Source organism: Aedes aegypti, chromosome 3 (assembly GCF_002204515.2).
Source record: "Aedes aegypti strain LVP_AGWG chromosome 3, AaegL5.0 Primary Assembly, whole genome shotgun sequence".
Taxonomy (NCBI): Eukaryota; Metazoa; Arthropoda; class Insecta; order Diptera; family Culicidae; genus Aedes; species Aedes aegypti.
Genome location: NC_035109.1, coordinates 3,758,201 through 3,783,483, shown reverse-complemented (window position 1 = coordinate 3,783,483; position 25,283 = coordinate 3,758,201). Strand labels below are relative to the sequence as shown.

At 36.0% G+C, this 25,283-nt stretch overlaps 1 protein-coding gene and 1 long non-coding RNA gene across 2 annotated transcripts in view; one reads left to right on the top strand and one right to left on the bottom strand.

Moving 5' to 3' along the window:
* LOC5575377 (actin-interacting protein 1) overlaps positions 1 to 15,199 on the bottom strand; it is a 41,224-nt gene extending 26,025 nt beyond the window's left edge. The window contains exon 1 of the mRNA XM_001661857.2: positions 14,824 to 15,199. Within this exon, the coding sequence (XP_001661907.1) occupies positions 14,824 to 14,839 (16 nt within the window). The 5' untranslated portion in view covers positions 14,840 to 15,199. The remainder of the gene's footprint in view (positions 1 to 14,823) is intronic.
* Positions 15,200 to 19,010: 3,811 nt separating this feature from the next.
* LOC110678474 lies at positions 19,011 to 19,651 on the top strand. The gene is made up of 2 exons (XR_002501648.1): positions 19,011 to 19,177; positions 19,240 to 19,651. It is a non-coding gene; the product is annotated as an uncharacterized LOC110678474 (long non-coding RNA).
* Positions 19,652 to 25,283: the final 5,632 nt, after the last annotated feature.

The following is a 25,283-nucleotide window of genomic DNA, read 5'->3' as shown; positions in this document are numbered from 1 at the left end:
GAGTTGATTTTCTCATAGGCAGAGGCGAAGTCCATTGATTGCCTGCATGTAAAAAACATAATCACTGTATAATTCCGTTTTTTAACTATTCTCAATAGAAAATACAATCTATTTTCTGATTCAAACTCATTTATCACTTGAAAACACAATCCAAATATGATTTAAAACGGTTTAAAACAAAATCTTTGAAAAAATAAATTTCAGTTTGGGACTTAAAAAAATTGAAGTTAGAAAAACTTTTTTCCCTAAAATATGTCCAATTTGCAATGTTGTATGGACGACTTTTAGTAAATTTAATTACGAAACTTTTTGCTTAAGGATGATCAAAATTTGAAATGGCCGTTTTTTTTTTAAATCGACTTTAAAGTTTTGAATATTTTTTTTTAGTGTAGAAAATGTGTTTTTATTTTTTCAATATTTTTTTCTAAAACTTCAGGAAATTTCACAACAGTCCCCCATACAACACTTTTTGTAGGTCTTACCGTTTTTGAGTTATACGGGTTTATAAAAATAAGTGAAAAAAAAAGACTTTGGGACCTAAAAAATTCGATGTTAGAAAAACTTTTTTCCCTAAATTATGCCCAATTTGCAATGTATGGACGACTTTTAGTAAATATAATTACGAAACTTTTTGCTTGAGAATGATCGAAATCTGAAATAACCGTTTTTTTAAATCGACTTTAAAGTTTTGAATATTTTTTTTTCAGCGTAGAATATGTGTTTTTATTTTTTCAATATTTTTCTCTAAAACGTCAGGAAATTTCACGACAGTCCCCCATACAACACTTTTTTGTAGGTCTTATCGTTTTCGAGTTATACGGGTTTAAAAAAAAATTAAAAAAAACCTTTGACCCTTTCCAAATGTTAGTCTAGATCGATTTTGAAAAAAAAACAATGTATGTAAAGTATCTTAGTTTCACATAGTCTTCACACCCAGAAAGTTTCATTGAATTCTGAAGGGGTACTGCCAATCCCTTTGTCGAGTTGGCGTAAAATCCGTCAATAGTAGGATGGTAGGGGAAGGGGGCTGGCATCAATAAACAGGTTTTATTATTTCAAATAAATGTATTACAGAATAAAATAAGAACAATACTTTGTTTCAAAAAATAAAATTTTTATGTTAATACAATAATATTGTTGTTTCAAAAGTATGAATTTTTAAATCAAAAATTAATTTTGTTGAACCGTTTTGAATCCAGCTGTCAAAATCAAAAATAAAAATTGTTGAACCAAAATGATGGTAGTTATTAAAATAATGAAAAGCAATTATAAGCCGGCAGATAATACAGAAATATTGTTGTAATGACTCAGAATATATTTGATATTAAAATTGTTTTCTCTGCGTGTAGAGACCGAGAATACCTCTACTCTGCATCTCCACAGTTGTCAAGGAAAGAATATTGGGATAGTGATATAACAGGGTGTCTACTCATTATCCAAATTTCAAGGAGACATTTCTGGAGAAAAATAATGAGGAATCCTAGAAACAAATTTACCAAGGAGTTCTTTGAAAAGTTTATAATATCATCGAATAATGCCTGAAGAATTTTTGGAGCAATTCCTGAAAGTAATCGAGGATGAATATTTGAAAAAATCCTTATGAAAACGCCTGAAATAAATGAAAGAAATCGGCTTAGGAATTATTGTAGGTTTTCGTGGAAAAGTGTCGAAACGAATAAACTTTTGTGGAAGCGCTCTAGGATTTTTGGACCAAATCCTGAAGAAATTCCTCTAAGCATCCAGTCTAAAGATCTGAGAAAAATATCATCAAGAACTTGTTGAATAGTTGCCTAATAGGTTTTGTAGGTTTCTCTGGAGCCTCTAGACTTTTGCACCAGGTGTTTATTTATTTTGTATAATAGGCGAAAAAACAATTTAGTAATTTAGTTTTCAAATTATCAACTGCTCATGAACGACACCCAACTGGAGCTGTACTTGCCTTTACCAATTTGGCAACCTTAAGTTCTGAATACTTCTAAACATGTTTTATACTGATTAATTAAAAATCGTTAAAAGGACTGAACATGTCAACTTGCGTTCTGATAGCGTCGCAGCCTATAAAATTTATGGTTGAGGAGAGTTTTGTCATAAAAACTACATATTCTACCATCAATTACCGTTTCAAAATAATTTCCCTGAGTGTAACCGAAAAACCCTGAGAATTCCATGTTTTTCCAGGTTAAATAAAATTCCTTTATCATTCCAGGTTTAAGGTAAGGATCTCCTATGGAGGAGAGGAGTCACCTATGGTTGGTATTTCGATCCATGATATAGGTATTCAGGCCTTCGAGTGTTTGTCGCCCGCCCCGCATGAGCAAGTGACGCGATCAAAGGATCAAACACTACTCCCTGAGAAAATACACTAAGGAGATTTCTTCAGGACTTTTTCAGGATATTTTTAAGAATTCAACCTGGAACTTTTTTAAGGACAATCCCAGATATTATTCCACCAGTTTCCACCAGCAATGTCTTCAGGAATTCTTCCAGAGATGCTTTCTCAAATATTGCAAGAAAGTTCTAAGTTTCCCTAGAAATTCAACCAGTGGTTTTTCTGTCAAACAGTATTGTCTCTAGAGACTTCTTTTTCTGATTTCTTAGGCTTGCCTCCAAAATTTCAGAAATTACTTCAGATTCCTCCTAAAATTCTTTCAGGAAGTATTCCGGAAATAATTTGAAAAATTTCAAGAGAAAGATCTAATAAAACAAAAAAATGGCTCTAGGGAATAGCCGAGGACATTTTTTTTTTGAAATTATTGGAAGAACTTCTGAAAAATTCAGAAGGTGTTTCTATAAGTACCTATACAGCAATGTCTGGTGAAACTCCTGTAGAAATTCTTGATGAATTCTCGCAAAGATCATTGGATTAAAAAGTTTTGGTAGATTTTCTAGATAAATTGCTCTGATAATTATTTAAATATAATCAATATAATACCTGGATAACAACCAGCGTAATTTTCTGAAGGAATTAATTGAAAATATCGAACGGAATTTCTGAAAAAATATGTAGGAATCATCGGAGGAATTACTGGAATAATTGCTGTAGTATTTACAGTTGTAAAACCTTAAATAAAATTTTGAAGAATTCATGGTATTTTGCTGAAGAAAATACTCTAGAAACTGCAAAAGTAATCCCTGGATGGAATTCCAATATAAATTTTTGGAGGAACTATATTAGGAATCCTTGCCTGAATTCTTTCAGGGATATCTTAAAAGCTCCAAACAGAGTTTCTTATATGATCCAAGAAGGAATTTTTCGACCCTTTCCGGGGCGAATAAAAATAAAAAGGGCGTGGCAACTCCTGAAGAAACTTTTGTAGGGTTTCTTTGGCAAAATGCCTAAACAAATTTCTTCACTAACTGTGAAATGAACCATTGAGGAATATTTTGGAAGATCTTATATTTTAAAGAACTACCGTTAAACTAAACATTACATATAACTTCTTCGCAATTGGATCAAATGGACAAATTGATGTTAAATTTGCAAAACAAAAGTTACACGTCTTCTACGTGAGAATCTAAATCACGACTCCCTGTTCCCTGGTGGGCCTAGTGGCCGTGCGGTTAGTGTCGTCAGGCATTTAATCGCATCGTGTCATAAGGTGTAGGTTCGATTCCCGCTTCAGCCATTGAAACTTTTCGTCAGGAATTTTTCTCGACTGTGCCACTGGAGCATGCTTGTCCGTTGTCTAGTGTTAAGTAACAGTCTGTGCAGCTGAATGGCTGAAGACGTTGTCCGTGTCTTTTAATAGATAGGGAGCATTACCCCTACATCACGACTCAGGACTCATCGATGCAAAAGTTATTTCGATTTCAATTCAATAATCACGTGGTCCTCCTTCGCAAAGCGCATTTCTTTCGGAAGAATTAGATGAAGCTAAGAGTGTTAGATGAAAATTTGCGGACCCCATTTTTCTGTTAATAGTGCATGATGTCTGAAATAAAAGGATTAATTTTCTAGAAAAACAATGTATCACTTTCATTATTGAATATAATGTATGGTTTAGGAGAAAAATCGCATTCCATTGACAGATTTTTCTAGTTTCCAGCTTCGAATAAAATGGAATATGCTATTCCCGGGCTTCCCAAACCATGGATTTACGGCGCCTCGCTTGTAGCTGACTCACTTATTTATTGTAAGAAAAAAATCGAGTTAGCTTGCGACAAGCAAATGGGGTTTATTCAAAAATTTCATAACGCCAAAAATGGCCATTTTCAACACCCACCCACCCCCTCATAACGCATTTTGTAAGAATATTTTCCGAATTTTGTATTATCAAATGCAAATTCATGAAACAATCAATATTAAAGCCTGTCCACGTTAAATTTCGGACACCCAAATAATGGCAGCAAAAAAAAGTTACTCATAATTCAACAAAAACCAATTGTTTATTTCAGAATAAAAGAGTTATATCTACAAAATAAACAGTTGACAAGGATGTTAATCCTTCTTTCTGTAAAATTCTCGAACTTTCTGTGGTACACCCGCCATCCGTGTCCGAAATTTATCGTGGACAGGCTTTAAATTGTTTCTTGATTTGTGTTTTGTGAATTTATAGAGATATATGCCTCGCTCATTAATTCTGTTGCATTCCATTCGGAAAATGCCTCGATTTAAAATACACAGTGCAATTAATACACCCGCCGCAAACCGTATCGAAGCTACATCGCCAGTAGCAGCTCATCATCGCCTGCTACGCCCTATCGATGTAATTTTCGTATTCTTTTATCAGTGATAAGCTTCGCTGAGCATCATCGATCTAAAGCCGCGCGAATGACTCTTCCCATCATGTCCCTCCTGCGCCGCCAATCGTCATCGTCATTCGCTCCGCTTCGATGGATTCTCTTCACGCCGTTGAATCCAATTCTATCACTGCGTGCGCGCTTACAACAGTGTTCGACTGCATTAGCCTAGATCGAAAAATCGTTCCGAGGGAAGAAGGTGGTTGTTTTTTTCTCTCTCATTTCACCGGCTTGCAGCAACAAAAGCAAACGCCGGTGGGATGTCGAAATCGTCGAAATAGTTTAGTTCGGGAGCGACTACGAAAGGCAAAATCAGAATCGCAGCATGCTTCGGACTCCGCGGATTGCGGAGTAGGCGGTTTATTTTTAACCTTCTCAGCGTGTTGTTCTGTGGGGTGACACTTCCGCCTACTATGGTCACTCTACCAATACAGTGTTGCGTGAAACGATCGGCGCACGCTATGTCCAAAGGGGGGTATTATGCAACTGTAGGATTTATTGGGTAGCTTCGTAACAACTACTTGAAAATCCATGTAGCTGTTACGTGAAACTCCGATGGAACGGATGAAGTTTTTTAGTTCATGGGTTCATTCGGTGCTACCTTACATCCACGTAAGTGCTACGTGAAAAGTGCGATTAAAAAAAAACACGTATGTTTTCACGTAACAATGACGTTTGGATTATGTTTAGTGTACAAGTAATTGGTGCACCTTCTACTATGGCACCGTCAAACCCTGTGATCTTGGCCAGGAATAAATGAGGATTTAATTCTTGTACTGAAACAGAGGCACGTCCACGTCCATGGGTAGGACAAACGTCGGTAAATATTTATGTTGAACACAGTGAAGCTAAGAAAATTGTTGAATCCTTTTGAATCCAGGCTGGAAATGGAAATTGGCCCAAATGCAAGAAGGTGTAGCTTGGTAAAGATAATTGAAAATTGCAGAAAAAATTGAAAAATTGAAATTGCAATTATGAGTATAACGAGAGCATCACTTGTAAAGATAATTTGTTATACTGTGTTCATCACGATTGTGTTTGTAGTTGTTGCGCTAGTAAAGGTTTTTTAAACTTATCATTCGGAATGTATGATCAAAAAAGTTTGACGGTTTGATTTTTTCCAATCGTCTCGTGAACTATAATAAGCTAATCCATAAATTATTTCATGGAACTATTAATGAGGGTTTTATGGAGACATTTCAGTAAGAGTTAGAGAAACTTTGTACATAACTTTAGATGTCAGTTTCATCAGAAGTTAAGAATACTTTCAGCGTTGTCATTGATGGAAATTTTAAAGAAATTAAAAGAGCGATTCATGGAAGAATCCATGATCACAGTACTATGTACATTGTTGAATCCGCAAAAACTCTGTTTTTTATCAGGAATTAGACTTAATTCTTACAGATGTTACATAAAATCCCGCAGAAATACAATCACAAATTTTATCCATACTTGAGCCGTTGCTACTTTTTTTTAGAATCAGCGATTGATTGAATTCCAGGGAAACATCAGAAAAAATCAATTCATAATTCGAGAACAGCTCGAGATACCCAGTTTAATCTTTCAGGTAAATATGCCTTATCAATTTCTCATTTTTTTTTCCTAGAAGTCGTAAAAAATCGAACAGTTAGTAGAAATTCAATGGATAACTTTAGACTCTCAGCCGTTTTTTTTTTTGCAGTATTTCCATTATTAATTCATTCGAATTCCTCAACAAATATATACCCTATCTTCTTCAGAAACTATGCAGAACATTGCAACAGATTTTTATCATAACTTTTTCCAATGTTACCCAAAATATTGATTTTGCGAAAAAAAATCTATCTTTTACCTTAATTCTTATACCAAAAAACCGTTAAAAACAAATCAGTATTTTGTTAATGATCATTGTTTAAAATTCAAACAGTACAATTACAATAAATATACTCATGGAATCTTTTGGACATTTTATCTGGAGCTCCCAATAACTATTTTTTCTTTTAAGTTGTCATGGGATACATCAAGCACCCAATGGCTTTATGATTATGATGACTCGAAGGTCAAATCCACACGCATGAGCTCAAAAATTGATGGCAACGCCGTGTGCTCGTTAATAGTTCAAAATGATTCTCGACAAAAAAAGACGCTTGTAAACTACCCTCAGCAAAATATTTCCCAAATCGCAGCAAACTAACATAATTGTCGTCATAAAATATACAGTGAAGCCAATACTGCCCTTCTACGCCTACTTGTCACATGTTCTATGGAAACCTTATGGACCGCAGGACAAATATACGTAGAACGGCAGTATAGGTGAATAAAGCACCTATACATTTTCCACATCATTCTCAGCAGCTATTATGAATTTTCTTAAACTTTTAGTGATTACAACTATAAAAACATGTGCCTTTTAAAATTCCCGAATTTTGCAACACCCAAATTTAGCAACATAAAATATACGTCTTGTTGCCAAAATCGGTAAAAGTGTCTTACGGAATATTGTGTTTTCATTTATTTTATTTAAGGTACCGCGGGGCAAGTGGGTGAATGGGGTAAGTGAATACAATTGATATACTTTACTGAATATGTGAATTAACGTTTTAAACTCATGCGTAAACCTTTGAAGTCATTGAGAACATTACGATAGGTAAGAGATTTCTGAGATTTTTCAGCCATTATTACATAATAGAGTGAACAATTGTTAACCTGTCAACTGTTACTCCGTTACAAGTTGGCGGCGTACAATCTTATTTTAATATTTTCAGTGGAAAAAAGTTGCGGAAAACATTTTTTTGTACCACTTCTTAGTTGTCCTTTGTGACAGTTTCAAACTGCAATAAAAAAAGTTTAGAATAAAATTCGACGTAGACCTAAAAATAACTAAATTTAAACACCGTCAATTTTCTTATCAGGTGGGGCAAGTGAAAAGTTTATCATTAGAGATGAATTTGTGTTTTCTCTTTAAGTAGCCATAAGTAAACATGATTCGCAATTATCAATCATAGAAAAACATAACGTGCTGATAATTCAAGAAACACTATACTCAAGCGTTAAAAGCTATTAGAAATCATGGAAATTCTCTAAAAGATGTTGGCAAACATTACAACATCAATATGTCTACTTCAGGCAGCCAATTAAAAGGAAGACGTTGACTGAAAAGCTGAAGGAAGACGTTGACTGAAAAGGTGAAGATGAATCGAAGCCAAAGTTCAAATTTTCAAGAGCACGGATCTGGAGAACCAAACACCCGTTTAAGCAGAAAACCTAATCGATTGGTCAGCACCAGCAAGTGACCAATCGATTAAGTTTTCAGCTTAAACGGATGTTCGGTTCTCCAGATCCGTGCTCTGGAAAATTTCAAGTTCGGCTTCTTCACCTTAAAGCTAATAGAAATCGTGAATATAACTGTTTGTTTTTGAATTTATTGTTCAAAACGGTAAACTTTTCACTTGCCCCACTTTTGGAGCAAGTGAAAAGTAAGGAGACATTTTTCAAAAACTTTTTCTGTATTTTATTCTTTAATTTTTCATAAAAAAAAATTTCAGCATGCTGCTTATATATGGTGGGAGTCAAGCTAAAAATATACACAACCTCATTTGTTTCAATTTAAAGTCTCTAGAATTGGAACTATGCAAATTCCATTACCCACTTGCCCCACGGTACCTTATTTATTTTTTAATTCGGACGAATGAATGAATGTGTTCTACTAATCACGAAATGTTCCATGCTAATTTACTGTGTAAAACCCATTATGGCTGTAATAGTACTGTAGCCACAACCAGTGCTTCTGCCGATATTTTTAGGCCTTAAAAAACATAGATTTTGAAAAAAAAAAAAAAAGTGTTTTGTTTACGTATACATTTTAAACTTTTCAATACACTGATTTGAATGATTTTGATTAGCCGAAAACGATTCCGTTGTTAAAATTTGTATAAGTAACATGTACGTTCAATCTATGCAAAAGAATACAAAATTTCCTTATGAGATTGCCTACCTTTAGGCGTATTTAGGCGTTTTAACACTTCAGTCGTCGCGCTGTTGTATTTTGCACAACAGTGGTGAAAAAACCTCGCTTATCGTACACAGCATTAGCGTGGTGGTTCTGACGGTAGCAAACCGCGCGACGACTGAACGGTTAAATTTTAAAATAACTCAGAATGAAAATAACTTGTAAGAGTTTATATTCGTCTTCTGAGGCTATGAATTTTTATTAGGGATGGTACTTCAAACACTAACCAATATGCATCACATGGGTGGTCAATGTTATCCCATTTCAGCAAAATCGAAAAACCAATTACAGTCAACTCTTCATAACTCGATATTGTGTTAACCCTCTAATACCCAACCCCGCCTTTAGACGGGGTACACTTTGCAATTTTGTGTATTTTTTTGTAGCTCGGAAATCAAAATGATTTTGTTTTTGGCTTAAACCTCGGCTCATAACACGCATATAAGAGAAGTTTTTTTATGACTTTTGAAACTTTTTTGTATTTTTGAAAAATGTTTGAAAGATTGTATTCTTATATAACCTACAAATGCTTAGGGTTAATTTAACGTGTAATATAAAAAATCGTATCTCTAATAGTTTTCTACAATCAACCTATCGTGGAAGAAGAGCCTGATGGTATTGAAAAAATTTTAAACCTATTTTTCCGTTAGTTACACGGAAAATAAAATATGCTCCACCAAAAAAATGAAAAATAATATATTTTCAAAAGTACCGTAAAAATGTGATTTTTTATTATTGACAAAAATCAGTAATCAGGAGAGGTTTCAAGAAAAAATGAAAAAGAATAGGGATGTTCAAAAATAAAAATTATAAAAATCAAAAAAAGAAATTCATAAATTTGCAAATAAAAATAAATCATTACCCAAAACGTGTTTAGAACGATTTTAGATAACAAAAAATGATATTTAGATTGAAAATAAAAATTTGGGTACTAGAGGGTTAAGGAGGTATCGAGCTATGGAACACAAAATCAATGCAACTGCGTTTCAAGGGACCATCGAGGTAGCCTATGATTCTCTAACTCGATATCGAGATATGAAGTAACGAGTTTTAGAAAGTTGATTGTAGAACTTCGTTTAAACGAGTTATAAGTGCCAGTAGGGTGCAGAGCTACTTGGTCCATGATTTACTTTGACATGAGGGGTTTTCGTCGGCCGAATTGTCTGCAATACCTTACAATAAGTTCTTACATAACTTGAGATCTCGCCCTAAAAGCCATTGGTAACCGAGTGTGTAGCTCCTTGATTCTAAGCAAATTAATGGACCTGGATGAAAACTATCACCACTAGAAGATAGAGGAGGATCTTCTCTTCTTCGTAACATTGTTGAATTTCGTGAAAAACCATTCGTTTGCTCGAATACAAGCTACACACTCGGTTACCAATGGCTTTTAAGGCGAGATATCAAGTTATGCGAGAGTTGTGCTTGAGCACATTGTGGCAATTGAGAGACTCAATTGGCCAAATACATATAGGGGGGCTGGGGGCAAGAAGGACACCTTAAGATATATAGGTTCAAATCATGGTTGATAAGCACAATTTTTGAAGATTATTCCAGTATAGGGGCAAGCTCAGCTCTTGTTCTTAATGATGTTATCGATAGATTTCAAAAATATAAGAAACACATGATGATTTGAGATTTTTGAAAATGTCCCTTCTTATGAGGTTTTTAAACGAGGCACGGGGCAAGAGTTCGTATGGGGCAAGAAGACCACCAGAGCAAAATGCCACAAATTTTGTATATTATTATTTCCCCGCCTAAAGGATAAATTGTAGAGTAAGTAAAGATAAAAACTGAGGGATAAAAGTTGACTTATAGTTCAAAAGAAATTTTACGAAATTAATTTAGTTTTCATCTTATTTGACTGTATCAATATTAGTAAACATTTTCAGAAACCATTTTTAATGTCCAAGATGGTTTATTTTGATTTTATTTAGTAGGAAACATTGATTGAATGCAATATTAAACAAGAAAAATAAAAGTTCATTTGATTTTATATGAGAAAATTTCGGTGTCCCTCTTGCCCCATAAGACATAGAGTAAAGTGGGGCAAAAGTTCGAGTGGGGTAAGAGTTTCTTTTTAAGATTTCTAGCTTAATTCAAAACAAAACTTATAAATGTCATGGTGGTTCGAATGCTATTCATGTAAGAGACTTTCACTACAAATATCATAAAAATCGATTGAGATTTGGAAAAGTTATTGCCATTTGTTGTTTTTCAACGAGAATATTGTAATTCTTGGTCAAACTTTCGTTGCATGGAACCAATTGTAATTGTAATTTTGTAATTGCTCGATCCACACCCTGGCAGACATCCGTCCGCCTATCTAGACACGGGCTAGGTGAGGACCTACCAAGCCTCCCCCGTTAACATGTCCTATACCGTTTAGCACACCGGGATCTTCCACAAGCAGGCGCCGGTATTTAAAGCGGTCCCATAAGTTTCAGATACATTAAATAGATATAGTCCCTCTGGCACTAAACCGAATAGCGCCCTCCACATCATCACCAGCACTGCCCATCCCGCGCGCCAACAAAATGCCGGAAGTAGCGTGCCGTGTAGCACATCAGATGTTTTACACAGCACACCACCTCCGACACCATGCTCAACGTACAGCAAAGAGAGCGCTGATAAAAAGCGGAATGCGTCATTCGATTCAGTACCAGAGGGACTATAAATGTAACGAAGAGGAAATGAAAAAGATAGTAGAGATGGTTTGGCTGTTGGATTGCTGAAACGAGAAGAAATAAATAAAGTTATTACGTTAAAACGTGGTTTTTATAGTTAAATAAATGTATCGATAGTTTCTCATCTGTTTCTTTTCCGTATCGTAGTTGCGTCGATTATATCCAACTCGAGTTTTATCGTCTCCGCTCGGGCAATGAGGACCGCGATGAAATGAAAATATAAAAATATGAGCATTAGTGTTTATCTATTATTTAATGTGGTTCTCATTTGCTTTCCAATACCTAAGTAACATGTGAACTCTGCCTCTATCAGAAAATTCTAATAAATTATAATTTATCCTCCTACACTTCCCTAACACAAAGTATCTCTATTAAATAAAACATTTACAAGTGCAAAAGCGCAAATAATAACCAAACAAATACCCCTAAATTCTTTCTTATTGTACGACAAACATTTCAATACAATTACGAAATGCTAAAATTCAACAATAACTACCCTCAACAAAACTTTCATTCAATCACCCTTAAAATACCTACACAGTCATCAGTAGACCCTGCACTATAATAACCTCCTAATATAACGCAGAGCTAAAAATGCTCTCTTGCGTTACACAATCTAAACAAGAAGCCATTTTCAAATACTTCCCATAATTTGTGCGCGGCAAAACAGATTCCACTTTCTACATAATGTAACCCAGCATGAACAGCTGCCCAACTCTCCAGATCTGCGCCCTCCAAGTTCCAAGGTGCTGCTGCCTTACGTTGAAAACTTCTTTCCTCAAAGTCTGTCTATCAATTCCGAACTCTATTGCATTCTACCATACCAATCAGACCCTATTCCTGACTAGACACAAAGTCATAACCCCAATGTGATGGATTTACCCAGTAAATCCACAACCTTGTCATAACCCCTTTTACGTTAAGCAATCCTCGAGAGTCATCCATATTGATGCTTGGCAAAAAAAAACTATAGGTGTCAGTATTCAATCCACAAATTCCAAATTACACCACATTACGTTGGTCCGTTTGGCGTCGCCGGTGGATACCTGTTCTGGCATTCGTTTCTTTCAAATTTTACTTCTGTCCTCCCACTTTATCAATACGAATGTTGACGAATCACGATAATCTGAAGATCGTGACCAGAACGGAGCTAGGATTTATCACTAGGGACCAACCACCACCTTGGTCAAACTTTCGTTGCATGGAACCAATTGAAGATAAAATCTTTTTCAATATTTTATGTAAGGGCGTTTCTAGGCCTATCATAGGGTTGCTTTGAGGAGTATTAGTTTTTGCATAAATGCTTGGAAACAATTTTTGTCCCATAGTGGGGCAAAAGTTCGAATCAGCGGGGCAAAAATTCGACCCATGTATAAACTCACGGATAAATTTGCAAATTGCCTAAAATCTACATAGTATCTTCAAATTTAGCTAAATTTGTCTGATTATGTGAAAAATGTCTCCAAAATTCTACATTTCCACTTAGTTTTGCGAAAAACTGCAATTTTTAATGTTTATTACATTTAACCCGGTTTTGGGCAATTTTTTGATAAAAATTTAGTGTGTATTTTTCGGCAAACTTAAGTTTACGGCTGGTTTAAAGTATGCCTGTCATAAACGGATCGATATTTTGTGTTTTAGCCAGCGAACTTTTGCCCCACACTAGATACGAACTCTTGCCCCACCGGTGGGGCAAAAGTTCGTTTAAGACAATCAATTTTGAAACTGTAATAACTAAAAATGGGTAAATATTTTGACACAAGTTTGTTCAGAAAACTTATAGCCAATATGTTGAAGGTTCACTGTATGGTATTTGTTTTGTTTCAACTGCTATTGTTTTCCTGATAACTTTGATTATACCACTAAGGTCGAACTTTTGCCCCACCTTACTCTACTGTTATTATATATGTAAAATTTAATGTCAAAAAAATCCTCACAGTCATATTAAACAATTGAAAATCATTAATACTGTGCGGAAAAATCAATATGTTTGAATTTATTGGGAGTCAAACCTTGTTTTCCAGTCTTACATTCTTATAATATTTCGCATATTTTGCGTTGGTGAGTTAAAGACATTTTTCTAATTTTTTGTACTAAACTTTTTTAACTGTAATATTTACACAACCCTCAATTAGTACTCAATTTATACTTATCCTGCGTTAAACATCAAAAAATTGATTTGAACTACGTGAAATTAGGGGTGGCACTCTTACCCCGTGTCCCCCTAAGCTTTGTAGCTTTCAAAAAGGGGGGTACAAGGGGCTTTTCTTAGCCGAGCGGTTAGAGTCCGCGGCTGCAAAGCAAACCCATGCTGAAGGTGTCTGGGTTCGATTCCCGTTCGGTCCAGGATTTTTTCGTAAAAGAAAATTTCCTTGACTTCCCTGGGCGTAAAGTATCATTGCAATGGCAACTTTGGTAAAGAAAGCGGTAGACCGTGTTATTTTTCCTATCTTTTGTCTCACTCTAACAATTATCATCAAAAATTTGCAGAAGCAGATCTCGAGTTTTAGTGAACCGGTAAAACTGAAAATTAAATGGGTTGTACACTAATATACAGAATACAGTGTTTAATTTTTATTATCGATATATGTAGTAGTACTTGAGATTTGCTTCTTTAAATGGATAGGGTGATTATAATTACGTCCCGTGCGGCCTTAATTATTGTGGAAGTGCTCATAAGAACATTAAGCTGAGAAGCAGGCTCTGTTCCAGTGAGGACGTTAATGCCAAGAAGTAGAAGAACCTTTCAAAATAGGATCCGGCTCCCTACTTGTTTTAAAGATATTAAACTTGCAACAAATGCCATTGAATATTTCGTAAAAATATTTAAAACAAAAATGATCAATGTTGCATAATAACCCCTTTTGGACATAGCGTGCCGCGGTGTGCATTATTTTGCCGTTTTTCATAGCCACCTTATGTGCAGTCAGCGGTTGTTCTGATTTTCCACCGCTTCATCATCAGGCGACGTTGAGGGAGGCAGGCGGAAGAGGAAGAACAGAATGAATAAGAGTGCGATACATGCACTTTTCTAATGTGAATCATGATCAATCTAATGAACGGGAGGAGAAAAGCAACCAGAGGGGTTCAATGCCACGGTTTTGATCGCCGCATACCGCGATGGCTGACTGAGCATTTGGGGCGTTGGACACGGGTGGCCTTTTATTTTTTTAGCTTTTTAAGGTAAAGACATTGTTGTAACGACCTTATGATTCATTGCCAAAGCAGCCGGTTTGCTTTTTTATCAATATAATTTCGACACGGCGACGATGACGACCACTACCACCACTAAAAATGTTGGGTGTTGGTTGATTCACTTTTTCCATCTAGTCATCATCGACATCGCTTTGCAGCTTTTTTGTCGGTGGAGAAATTCCCTAATTTGGGAATCTGATTACGTTTACTTACTGTTCGAGTACGCCATGACTTTTTCCTGCTTCTATCCAACAGAATCAGAACCTACTGTGATCGAGCGGCACTGAATTTCACCGTTTCTTTTTCTCACTTCACTTCCGATCAAAAACCGTAATGCCGATTAAAATAAAAGCCGGAACAACTGGACACCGCTACGTTCCGGATTGTCTAGCGCCGTAAACACCTTTCGCTAATGAATGTAAGCAAGCAAGAGACAAACACTCGGCTTCTGCTTGTAACAACAACCGACCCGAGACGACGTTTCCTTTTTTGGCATAAAATAAACGTACGATCTTGTTCCAGACACTGGCGGAGTGCGGATGAAAACGTCCGTAAAAATTCGTGGTGGTCGTTCGACTGACGGAAAGAAGAAACGCCGGTGTCGATGTGTGGGTTGCGGTTCAAATCGCGGACCGAGAGCCGTGGCCAAAATGTGATTCTGTCTGTCGTTTTAGGGGTGTGCATTACGTCGATTAATTTTATTAATAATCTGGTTTAAAATGTTCTTTTGATCTTTGAGTGAATTCCACCATCATTTGCACAAAGCTCGGCTTCGTGGCCGTGCGGTTAGTGTTACCAAGCATTCAGTCGCATCGAGTCAAGAAATGTGGGTTCAATCCCCGCTTCAGTCCGCAAAACTTTTCATCAGATATGTATATCGACTGTACCACTGGATTGGTCCTAAATTTAATGAATCTTTTATTTAATAACACGAAAAAGCATGTTACTGTAACTACTTTAGCAATTTTTCCCGCTCAAATAATGGCTATATCATGTTCAAACTTTAATTTAAAAATTTGGTCCATAAATGAACCTTGACACTTTTGATCATGTTTGACGTTCGCTTAGTCGACAAAAACACCACAGGGGTTTTAGTTCGACCACTGGGGTTGTTCCTATCTGACATTTCGTAAGGGACACGGAAAACAAAATACATCCAAAATTTGAGTTTATGCCTAAGGATGTGACAAAATCTAAAAACATGTTTTTTGGGCTTAAACCAACGGAAAACATAAGAAAATTGAGTAAACATGTGTTTTTGGACTAAACTTAAGCGTTTGGCACTAAAATTGGGACAGGGCTTTAGGACCCTATTGTATCCAGTTTAAACCTCATTCTGCGAATATGGTTGTACCAAGGGTTGTACAAATATTTGCCTAAATTTGTAATAGCCAATACTTTCACATACAGCAAACATAGAGGAAGGGGTGGTAAAATGAACACCGTGCCTTTCATTGAGAAAAAACAAATTTCGATGAATTTTTAAAACGCATGGACGATTTAGAGCATAAATCAGAGTGTTCGGATTGATACGAAGGTCACTTGAAGTGAAAATATTAACGAAAATTAAGATTTTAGAAAACCACATTTAAAAATTAGGACCGACGTAACTTTTAGCTCGAAAGTCTTGAGATTTTTCAGTGAGGTGAATATCGTTATGATATGATGTTAAATCTGATACCTTTAGAATTCTTTTTGAATGGGTTACAATCATCAGAAATCAGAAACAAGATAACATCTTTAAGGTGTTCATTTTAACACCCCTTCCCCTATATATATTTCGAAAGTATGCCGAAACAAGTTTTTTTGCAATTTCTCATCGTAAGGCCCCTATTCACAAATTTCATAGAGGGGGTTGGTGGGTGTCGTAAAGCTGTTACGGTTCATACAAAATTAAAATATTCATACAAAATGCAATACAAGGGGGTGGGTGGGTATCGAAAATTACCATTTTTCAGCGTTATTAAATTTGTGAACAAACACTAGGCTGATTTCCATCACGCCAATCTACCATGAAACGGCCTACTTCCCTGTACTGAAGTATGCAGTGCGAGAATAGTAATTACGCAACAGAAACCAGTGCTGTAATGATTCATTACGCAACGCTTTTTCATTACGCAACTGTTTTGAGTTGCGTAATGAATTATTACACAACCATTTTTCAGAAATTGTAAAATGGTGGCGAATGGATTCCGATATTATTTCTGATACCCTCAAGTGGTCCTCTATCAAATTGCAAAAAATGTTGTACGTAACTCGTTGCAGAACTCGATTTTTTACAGCACTCGTCGTAATTATCCTACTCGCAAGCCTCGTAAGATAAATTTACGACTCGTGCTGTATTAATCATCATTCTACATTCTGCAGTTGCAATAGACCATTTCCGTCAATTTTTTTTATTGGCTTACATGCTTCCTGTCATTTTACTAAACAAACTTTCTTAAGAAACCGATGCGTTTTGAAGCCTCTAACTATTGGAAAACAATGAAAAACTGGCGGCACGTTAGTTCTCCTCTCGGTCCCCTACAATTTATTACACCACGAGAAAACCCAGACCCCTTTTTACCCTATGTTTTTGCCAGCACGTTGTGGTGAGTTTTTGATCAGCTGGCATGACAGATGATTTTTGTTTATGTTTTCATTCAGCATAATAAGCTCCGCGGGTTTCGCTGCTGGGTCACTGAAATCTCCGCGGAAACTGCCTCCAGAGCCTTCAGAACTTCGGTTATGATAGTCTATGGTTCTACCGACTTCTATATTGTGGTTGCTGTTGAGCAACAGAACAGTTACCTGATTTCTCCCTTTCGTGTCAACAAGGTTTAACCCCTCTACCGGCAGCTTCATTTTTTACCGCAAAATAAATATTCAAATCGTTATAACTTTTTTGTTTTTCAATATTTTTGCACCATTTTTTCACAAGTTCTCAAAAAACTCTTCTAGTGTAGAAATCCGTGTCGATATTAATTATTGGTCATCTGGTTTTAAAGACATTCCGATGTTCCTTGGGGGACCGACATTTTCCATACAAAATGTATTTGGCGGCCATTTTGTTTTTGATCAATTTATCAAAAAAATAAAATATGGGCTATATAATGCCAGGTAATAAGGAGCTTCTCTGAAAAAATCATACAAATCGGTTCAGTATTCTTGGAGATATCTGAAAATTACGATATGATGTTTTTTGAAGTTTTTAAGATCTTTATTTGGCCAGCGTGGTTCAAGGAACCTAAATGGCCATTACTTAAAGACGGCTGCACCAAATTGCTTCATTTTTTCACAACATACTCTCATTAATGTATTGTTCCGAAGAGTGAATATCCGAATACGATTAAAATTCTGCAGCCTGAGAAATTAACGGGGGGTTCTATAGTTACGGGTCGGTCCCCCAAGGAATTTTGGAATATCTTCTAAACCAGATGACTAATGATCAATATCGACACAGATCCTGAAACAAGAAGAGTTTTTTAAGAGATTGTGAAAAAATGGTGCAAACATATTGAAAAACAAAAAAGTTATAACGATTTGAATTTGAATTTTGCGGTAAAAAATGAAGCTGCCGGTAGAGGGGTTAAGGATCCGGAAGTTTTTCGATTCGAAGCAGCAGCGCAAAGTGAAAATTTCCTTGCACGGCTGCTGCTGCCTCAAGGCGCGAATCTTCCGGATCATCAGCCAACAATTTGTCAGCATGCGTAGCAATACTGATAATACCGTAAGTCATTCTTAATGAAAACTAGTGGTACCGTAACTATTGAGAGGATGAATTTTGTTTTTTGGAGGTATTTCGAATCTGTGGAGGGAAATATTATACTTTCCCGCTGAAAGAAGATTTACAACTTAGTGGAATGGGTGGCCAAATTCATTCTCAATGTTTTACAGCTGCTTGTTTTCCATGTTGTTCCCTTTATTTCAGGAAAATTGAGATCCGGCCGGTGAAAATGCTAAGTTGAGATCAGCAAACCAAGTTATTTGAAGTTAGTTTCGTTAGCGCTCCTGTACGGGGCGCCCTGACCGGGATCTCAGTCAGTCTGAGCGTGGACCTGATTTGATGTTTTCAAATGTAAATAAGGATCCCAATGCAGGGGTGGGATCCAAAATTACCACAATGTATTGTGTCTGCAGAAAAAAATCAGAAGCGATGTGTCGCTAGACTTCGTTCGTTTGTCTAACGATGTTCATGATATACTAATACAATGTAGCCTGGACTAGCTGAAATGAAATAGACTCGTTTTATATAAAAATTTTTTTTTTCTACAGTGCCTTTTTATTACCAAATCATAAGAACATTCAAAGAGCAATATTTAAAACTGCGAAAGCAAACAATATAATTTTGAAACTTATTCATTACTTTCAAAAATTTGATGATAATCGAACATCATGAGTACTGCCACCAAGACAACTTTATGCGTATGACACACCATGGTTTTATTCACATTGACGGTGTTTTGTTGTCTTGTTTTATCCGATTTTCATTTCAAACTGTAAATAAACAACCCAAACTTGTGTAAAATTCAGCTGCCGGAGTATTAACTGATTCGTAAAAATACTAAATGGAGTTCAATAAGGATGAGTAAGTAATGTGGAACTTGAGATTTATCATCGAGATGAAAATTTCCATCGTCCCATACGCAGGTACGAGGAGGAGGAGTATTTGGAAGAGCCGGGAGACATGGATTCTGATCATCACGATAATGAATGGTTTCCTCAACAACAAACACTCTCTCCGCAGCCTTTGTGTTCTCAGGACCCGTTACCGATTCCAGATGATTTGAGTGAAGTGAACCATTTTCTCCCCGTCGATGGTTCCGACGATGACGACCATTCATGTTTTAATTGCTCGATAGTATCCGATGGCGCTGCGGAGAACTATTTGTACTTTTTCAAAGCAAGAATGTTCCGTCGGCTTTATCGAGGTCAGATGCGCCCAAGAGAAGTGGGAACTAAGAATGTTTTTGGAGATTCTGTTGAGGACGTAATTAAATGCATTTGGAAGTTGTCTGTAGCGCACCCAAGGAACAATTGGTAGCTTTTAAGATACTTACGTGTTCAAAACAAGCTGCATAGCAGCAACCATTGTTGAACAACTTTTTAGTTGAATTATTAATTGAATAAATTAATTTCCGCTTATAAAAAAGCTGTTATTCCATTTGAAGTTTGTGTTTTGAATAAGAGCTGAATAAACCTCCGAAAATGCAAATATAGTAGCTTTTATTCTACAACACATAAGAAGTTTAACAATTGACTGATTAAAGGCTTCTATAGGTTGTAGCCATCATTTAAGTAAAATATTGAACATTTGATTAACAACAAATCGTACAAAAGCTTCAGTGTCTTATACTTAAAATGTTGACCTGCATGATTAGTAAAACTTAAAAACAATGCGAATAACAGTATATTAGTATGCTTTTATTCAAGCAAAACATATCATGTCTTTTTATGTTATTTTCAAATGTTTCTCAAATCAATAAGACATGTAGGGACAATGTTGGAATCCTATTGGATTAAAAAGATCATAATTTAAATTTTCCAAATGTAGTGATCATCATCTGCGACGAAACTGATATCCGAAAAAGTTACTAATTATAATATTTTTAATGATAATTGAGGTATACATAATAATTTAACAATACTTTTAATAAGTTGTTACCCGACTTACAGTCCAGAGTCACAAATAAAGATACATATTTAATTATTGTTGAATAATGGTAACAGCTGAAAAAATGCCCTATAAAGAGCTGAGAAGATGCTATTTAGATTCAAATTTAAGACAATGTTCAACATTTGTCATTGGAATGAATAATAGTAGAATCAACACTTATTAAACTTCTCCAAAGAATCTCTGCCGACTTGTCAAGATTGTTTTACTAATGAGTTGAACAAGTCATTTTTCCTTCTATTAAAAAGCCAATATTCCACCAAACAAATATAATTGTGTGAACAGATGTACAGGAGACGAACTAACGTTTTGGTTGCTTCGCACTTCAGCTGTTTCCATGCTTAACATGAACATGATTAAAAGCTGAATAGGTATTTTATAAAATCTTAATACAACATTAATATATCATCCAAGCAGTTAATCCAAAGAAGGCCAAAATAATGATTAATAGAAATTTTGTTCAGCAACAAATAAGCCTTACAAAAGAGGTCACACCATAGCCAAATTTTCGAAAAATGGACAAAATATTTAAAAATTGCATTGTATTCCTAATGTATTACAATGTTCAACTTACTAATATTATTATTATTTATCTTTATTTGAGTGGCTTTTTGCCCTTGGCGAATTCGTCACTAACTTACTAATATATAAAAATATTTTTGGATACAATCATAACTGATGCTTTCTCAATACAATTATTCAATAGACCATTTCCGTGAAATTTTTTTATTGGCTTATAAGATTTTTGTCATTATACTGAACAAACTTTCCTAAGGAACCCACATGTTTTGAAGCCTCTAACTATTGGAAAACAATGAAAAACTGGCGGCACGTTAGTTCACCCCTCGGTCCCCTACAAATTATTTCACCTCGAAAAAAACGCAGACCCCTTTGTCCCTTATAGTTTTACCTGTTGGGTGTGGTGGGTTTTTGATCAGCTGGCATGACAGATGATTTTTGTTTATGTTTTCATTCATCATATGGGCACTACATTACACACGATCGTCATCATCGTTTTTGCCGTTTTTTGTTGCTAGTGCTCCGTAAAAATAACCGACAAAATCATGGATTAGTTTTGGCTCACGTCATCAAGGTCCTCAGCCGCACCGGTTCCCAGGGCCAGTGGGCCAGGTGAAGATGGAATTCTCGGAGAGCAGAACCGTAAAATCATCAGCAACGTCAACGGGTCCGGTACGCGAAGATGGCATCCTGACGCTGCTGGAATCCGAACGCAGAACCAGAAAATTTAGAGAAGTGCGCTGAGCTGAGCGGTTTCCGTTTGGAATTAAGACGGGAGAGTGGCTGACTTACGATGTCCGATCCGACATAGTTCCCGGTTATGATATTTAGATTGCTGTGTAACAGCAAATCCGTAAATCCTATACTAAAGGATGAATAAAGGAAAGAGTATAAAAGCAAGTTTTTTTTTTTATTTTGTCGAAATTTTCTTCCAAGGTTCTTCCTGTACTGCGGAATGTTGACCACCGGATTCAGCCCGCAACCGTCGAAGGTTCTGCTGAGTCCAAACAGAATAGACGCCTTGTCTGATCTTTTTCTGCCGACGAAGTTTGAATGATCCGGAAGATTGCTCACTCAAGGCGGGAAGCTTCCGGATCATAAGTTAACAGTTCAATAAGGCATTTATCGGCATGAGTAGCAAACATAGTGATATTTAAAGTCGTTTGTAATGACAAATAGCGATTACCGTAAAGGCCCAAACGCAATGATAGCGGAACGGCAACGGAAAGCGGAACCGGTTCGCCAGCATGAACTACAAAAAGCTTGTCGACTCAGTGTTGGTTCACTTTCATTCGTTGTCAGCTCAGTCGAGATGGTGTGATTCATGCTGGCGAATCGGTTCCGCATTCCGTTGCCGTTCCGCTATCATTGCGTTTGGGCCTTAAGTGTTGGGTGGATTAATGTTTTTTTCGGGATTTTGAGTTTGTGGATTGGAATGCTACATATTTCTGCCGGAAGACTACTTAACGCTAAAGTTTAGAGAAGGGGGACAGGAATTTTTTTTTTTTGTTTAGGAAGGGTGGACAAAGTAATTTTTAATGTTCTACATTTGCATGTTTTCCATATTTTTGCACTGATTTCAGGAAAATTGAGATCCAATTAATGAAACTGCTAAGTTAAGGTTAGGAAAGAAAGTTATTTCGTTGGTGCTCCTGTTTGGGGCGCCCTGACCGGGATCTCAGTCAGTCTGAGCGCAGACCGGATTTGACGTTTCTAAATGTAAATAAACATCCCAATGCAGGGGTGGGATCCAAAATCACCACGATGTATACCCATAGGGTTGAACAAACTGTGCCGCATCTCGTTTTATTTTGAAAAATGTGGTGAATATACAGGTTTTCAAAAATTTATAAGGAAATCAGGAGTGCATATAAACAAAATCTAAAAGCGTTTATATTCATTAAAAATGATTGTCTTTCTAAGAAAAATACAAAAACTGGGGGTCAGATCTGACGGAAATGGTCTATTATGTTTATAAAATATTTTGAATCAGTCTTCTGATATAGGATTATTTAGAAAAACAAAATGAGCATATTTAACATACAAATGATTGAAATATATTTTATATTTCTATAATGCTTAATATATGGAAAAAGTACGACACAAAGTTAAAATATTAATCTAATAATAATATTATCTATAAAATAAATGAATGTTAGTATAGTTAGATGAACAATTAAATTAAAGTTTTACCAACTTACTATGAAATTCGATTAATCATTTCAGACTGCTTTTACTTTGTGAATAAACTTTATTTTTGACCAGCATTGACATAAATTTTCTCACTGTGGGCTATAAATAGCCGACTGAACAGCAGCAGAAGTAATGCGCTTGATCAGTTGTTGATCAGCATAGCACGTGTTGATTAGACATTGTTGAATAGAAGCTCTAGTATGATAAATGTTCAGCTACAAGAGGTTTATATTGGGTACTGGAAGGCTGATATATGAATTCAAAGATGGCGCAGATGGCAAGGTTCTCGCTGACGATGAGAAGGTCTCGAGTATGAATCCAGTATCCAGGTAATTATTATAAGTGATTATTAATTCATGGTAAATGTACCCGCATAAACAAGAACTATACCAGTACAGTTTCCCGAAAGGTCCACAACAATTTGCAACAATATCTGAAACATTTTGGTTACAATGAAAAATAACAATATGTCCACCATACCCGAAACGTTTTTAACAATTCGACAAACGGTAAATAGGAAAATCACAATGTGGGGAATAGGCGGTTAAGTTATGTAACCATTTGAAAACGTCGATTTTCTCGAACAAAATTTCTCATCAACAGTTTCCCAAAAAGTAGATATACTGTCCATTTTCTGGCAAAATTAATGTAAGCCAAATAGTTTTGATAAATTTAAACCATATGTTTCTAAGGGAAATAAATAACGTATGCATAATTATTGGATTACGGTGCTTTATTGTATTTTTACCCTATCCCATACTGGTATGTAAGTGTTATACCATAAGAACCAAATATTTGAATTGAATTCATTAAATAAGAAATGATGAAACAAATCAATACGTGAAGAGAAAAATAATGTTTCAACTTGATCAACTATTTACTCAAATCATCATAGTTCCTTAAATAACTGGATGTTGTCCTTCCCGTTGGCACCATTTCCGTTCCACACCAGCAAACCGTTGTCCATGTAGAGCCGGGCCATCTGATGCCGCTTCTTGGCTTCTTTTTCGTTGTACAGTTTGGTGAATTCCTCCTCCATCCGGCAAGCGGCATCGATTTTGGTGCGCAGTTCCTACGGGGATTGGGTTTGAACCAAACGTCCACCAGATTAGCGAAATAAATGTACTTACTGGGTCGATCGCAGTTGTCATTTTTTGATGTGAATTGCTGTTTTGTAAATATAATTTCAGCTTAACTCGACTGTTTTCCTTCGACGGCAATCGGCGATTTTTTCTACACTCAACGCTAGATTGTCGTTCACAAATACCAACAAAATGTAACTATTTGTCGAACTGTTAAAATGTAGTTCAATATTGTCAAATGCAAATGTGTGAGTGTGTTGCACAAATTAAAACAAAAACAATTTGCCGAATGGTGGCGTAATGTTTCCACCATATCTTGCTTGAATCGAACTCATATAATTTAACAATATCAGAGCAGTATCATATATTGTTACTGATAGGTATGGGTTAATCATACTGTTTGAAATGGTGAACAGCTTTGAAGTCCATATGGTTATACATAAAAGCAACTATTTTTGATACATTAACCGTACCCGTTACAAGATGTTTATTGTTCTTAAAGTAAGACAAACTGTATTTTGCTATGCGGGTATACACTGCATTTGATGTATACAGTGTTAGCGATTTTTAGTCATTTATTTGTTTTCAATTAATTTTGTGGCAGTTGAATAAAAGCTGAGATAAATGCTTATAATGCGATTTTGAAGTTGTAGAATAAAGTCAATATACAACGACATGCTTTATAACTTCTCCAAATTTGTGTGAACAACGCCTGAACAAAGGCTTCACATGGAAATAATTAAAATGTTGTTAAACATGATGCTTAAATAAACTGCAATAATGTTAACAACTACCGAAAAGCTAAACATTACATATAATTTGCAATTGGATTAGATGGACAAATTGATGTGAAGATTTGCGAAAAAGTTACACGTCTTCTCAGTGAGAATCGAACTCACGACTCCCCGATCTCTAGTTGGGGCGCGTTAACCACTACGCCATGAGAGGACTCATGAACGCAGAAGTTAACCTGAATTCGATTTCAGCTCAATAATCACGTGGTCCTCTTTCGCAAAGTGCACCTCTTTCGGAAGAATTAGATGCCCATCCAAACACAACGCTTTCTATATATATCCAATGCCTAGCCCGAGAGCGCATTGTTTTTTTAGATATAGGAATAGCACACTACACTAGCCAGCAACTGCGCTGGCTGAGGTTTCTATTGTGTGGGCTTCCAATGGGTCGCGACGTTCTCAAACGACCGGTTACGGAACATGAGTCCGTTG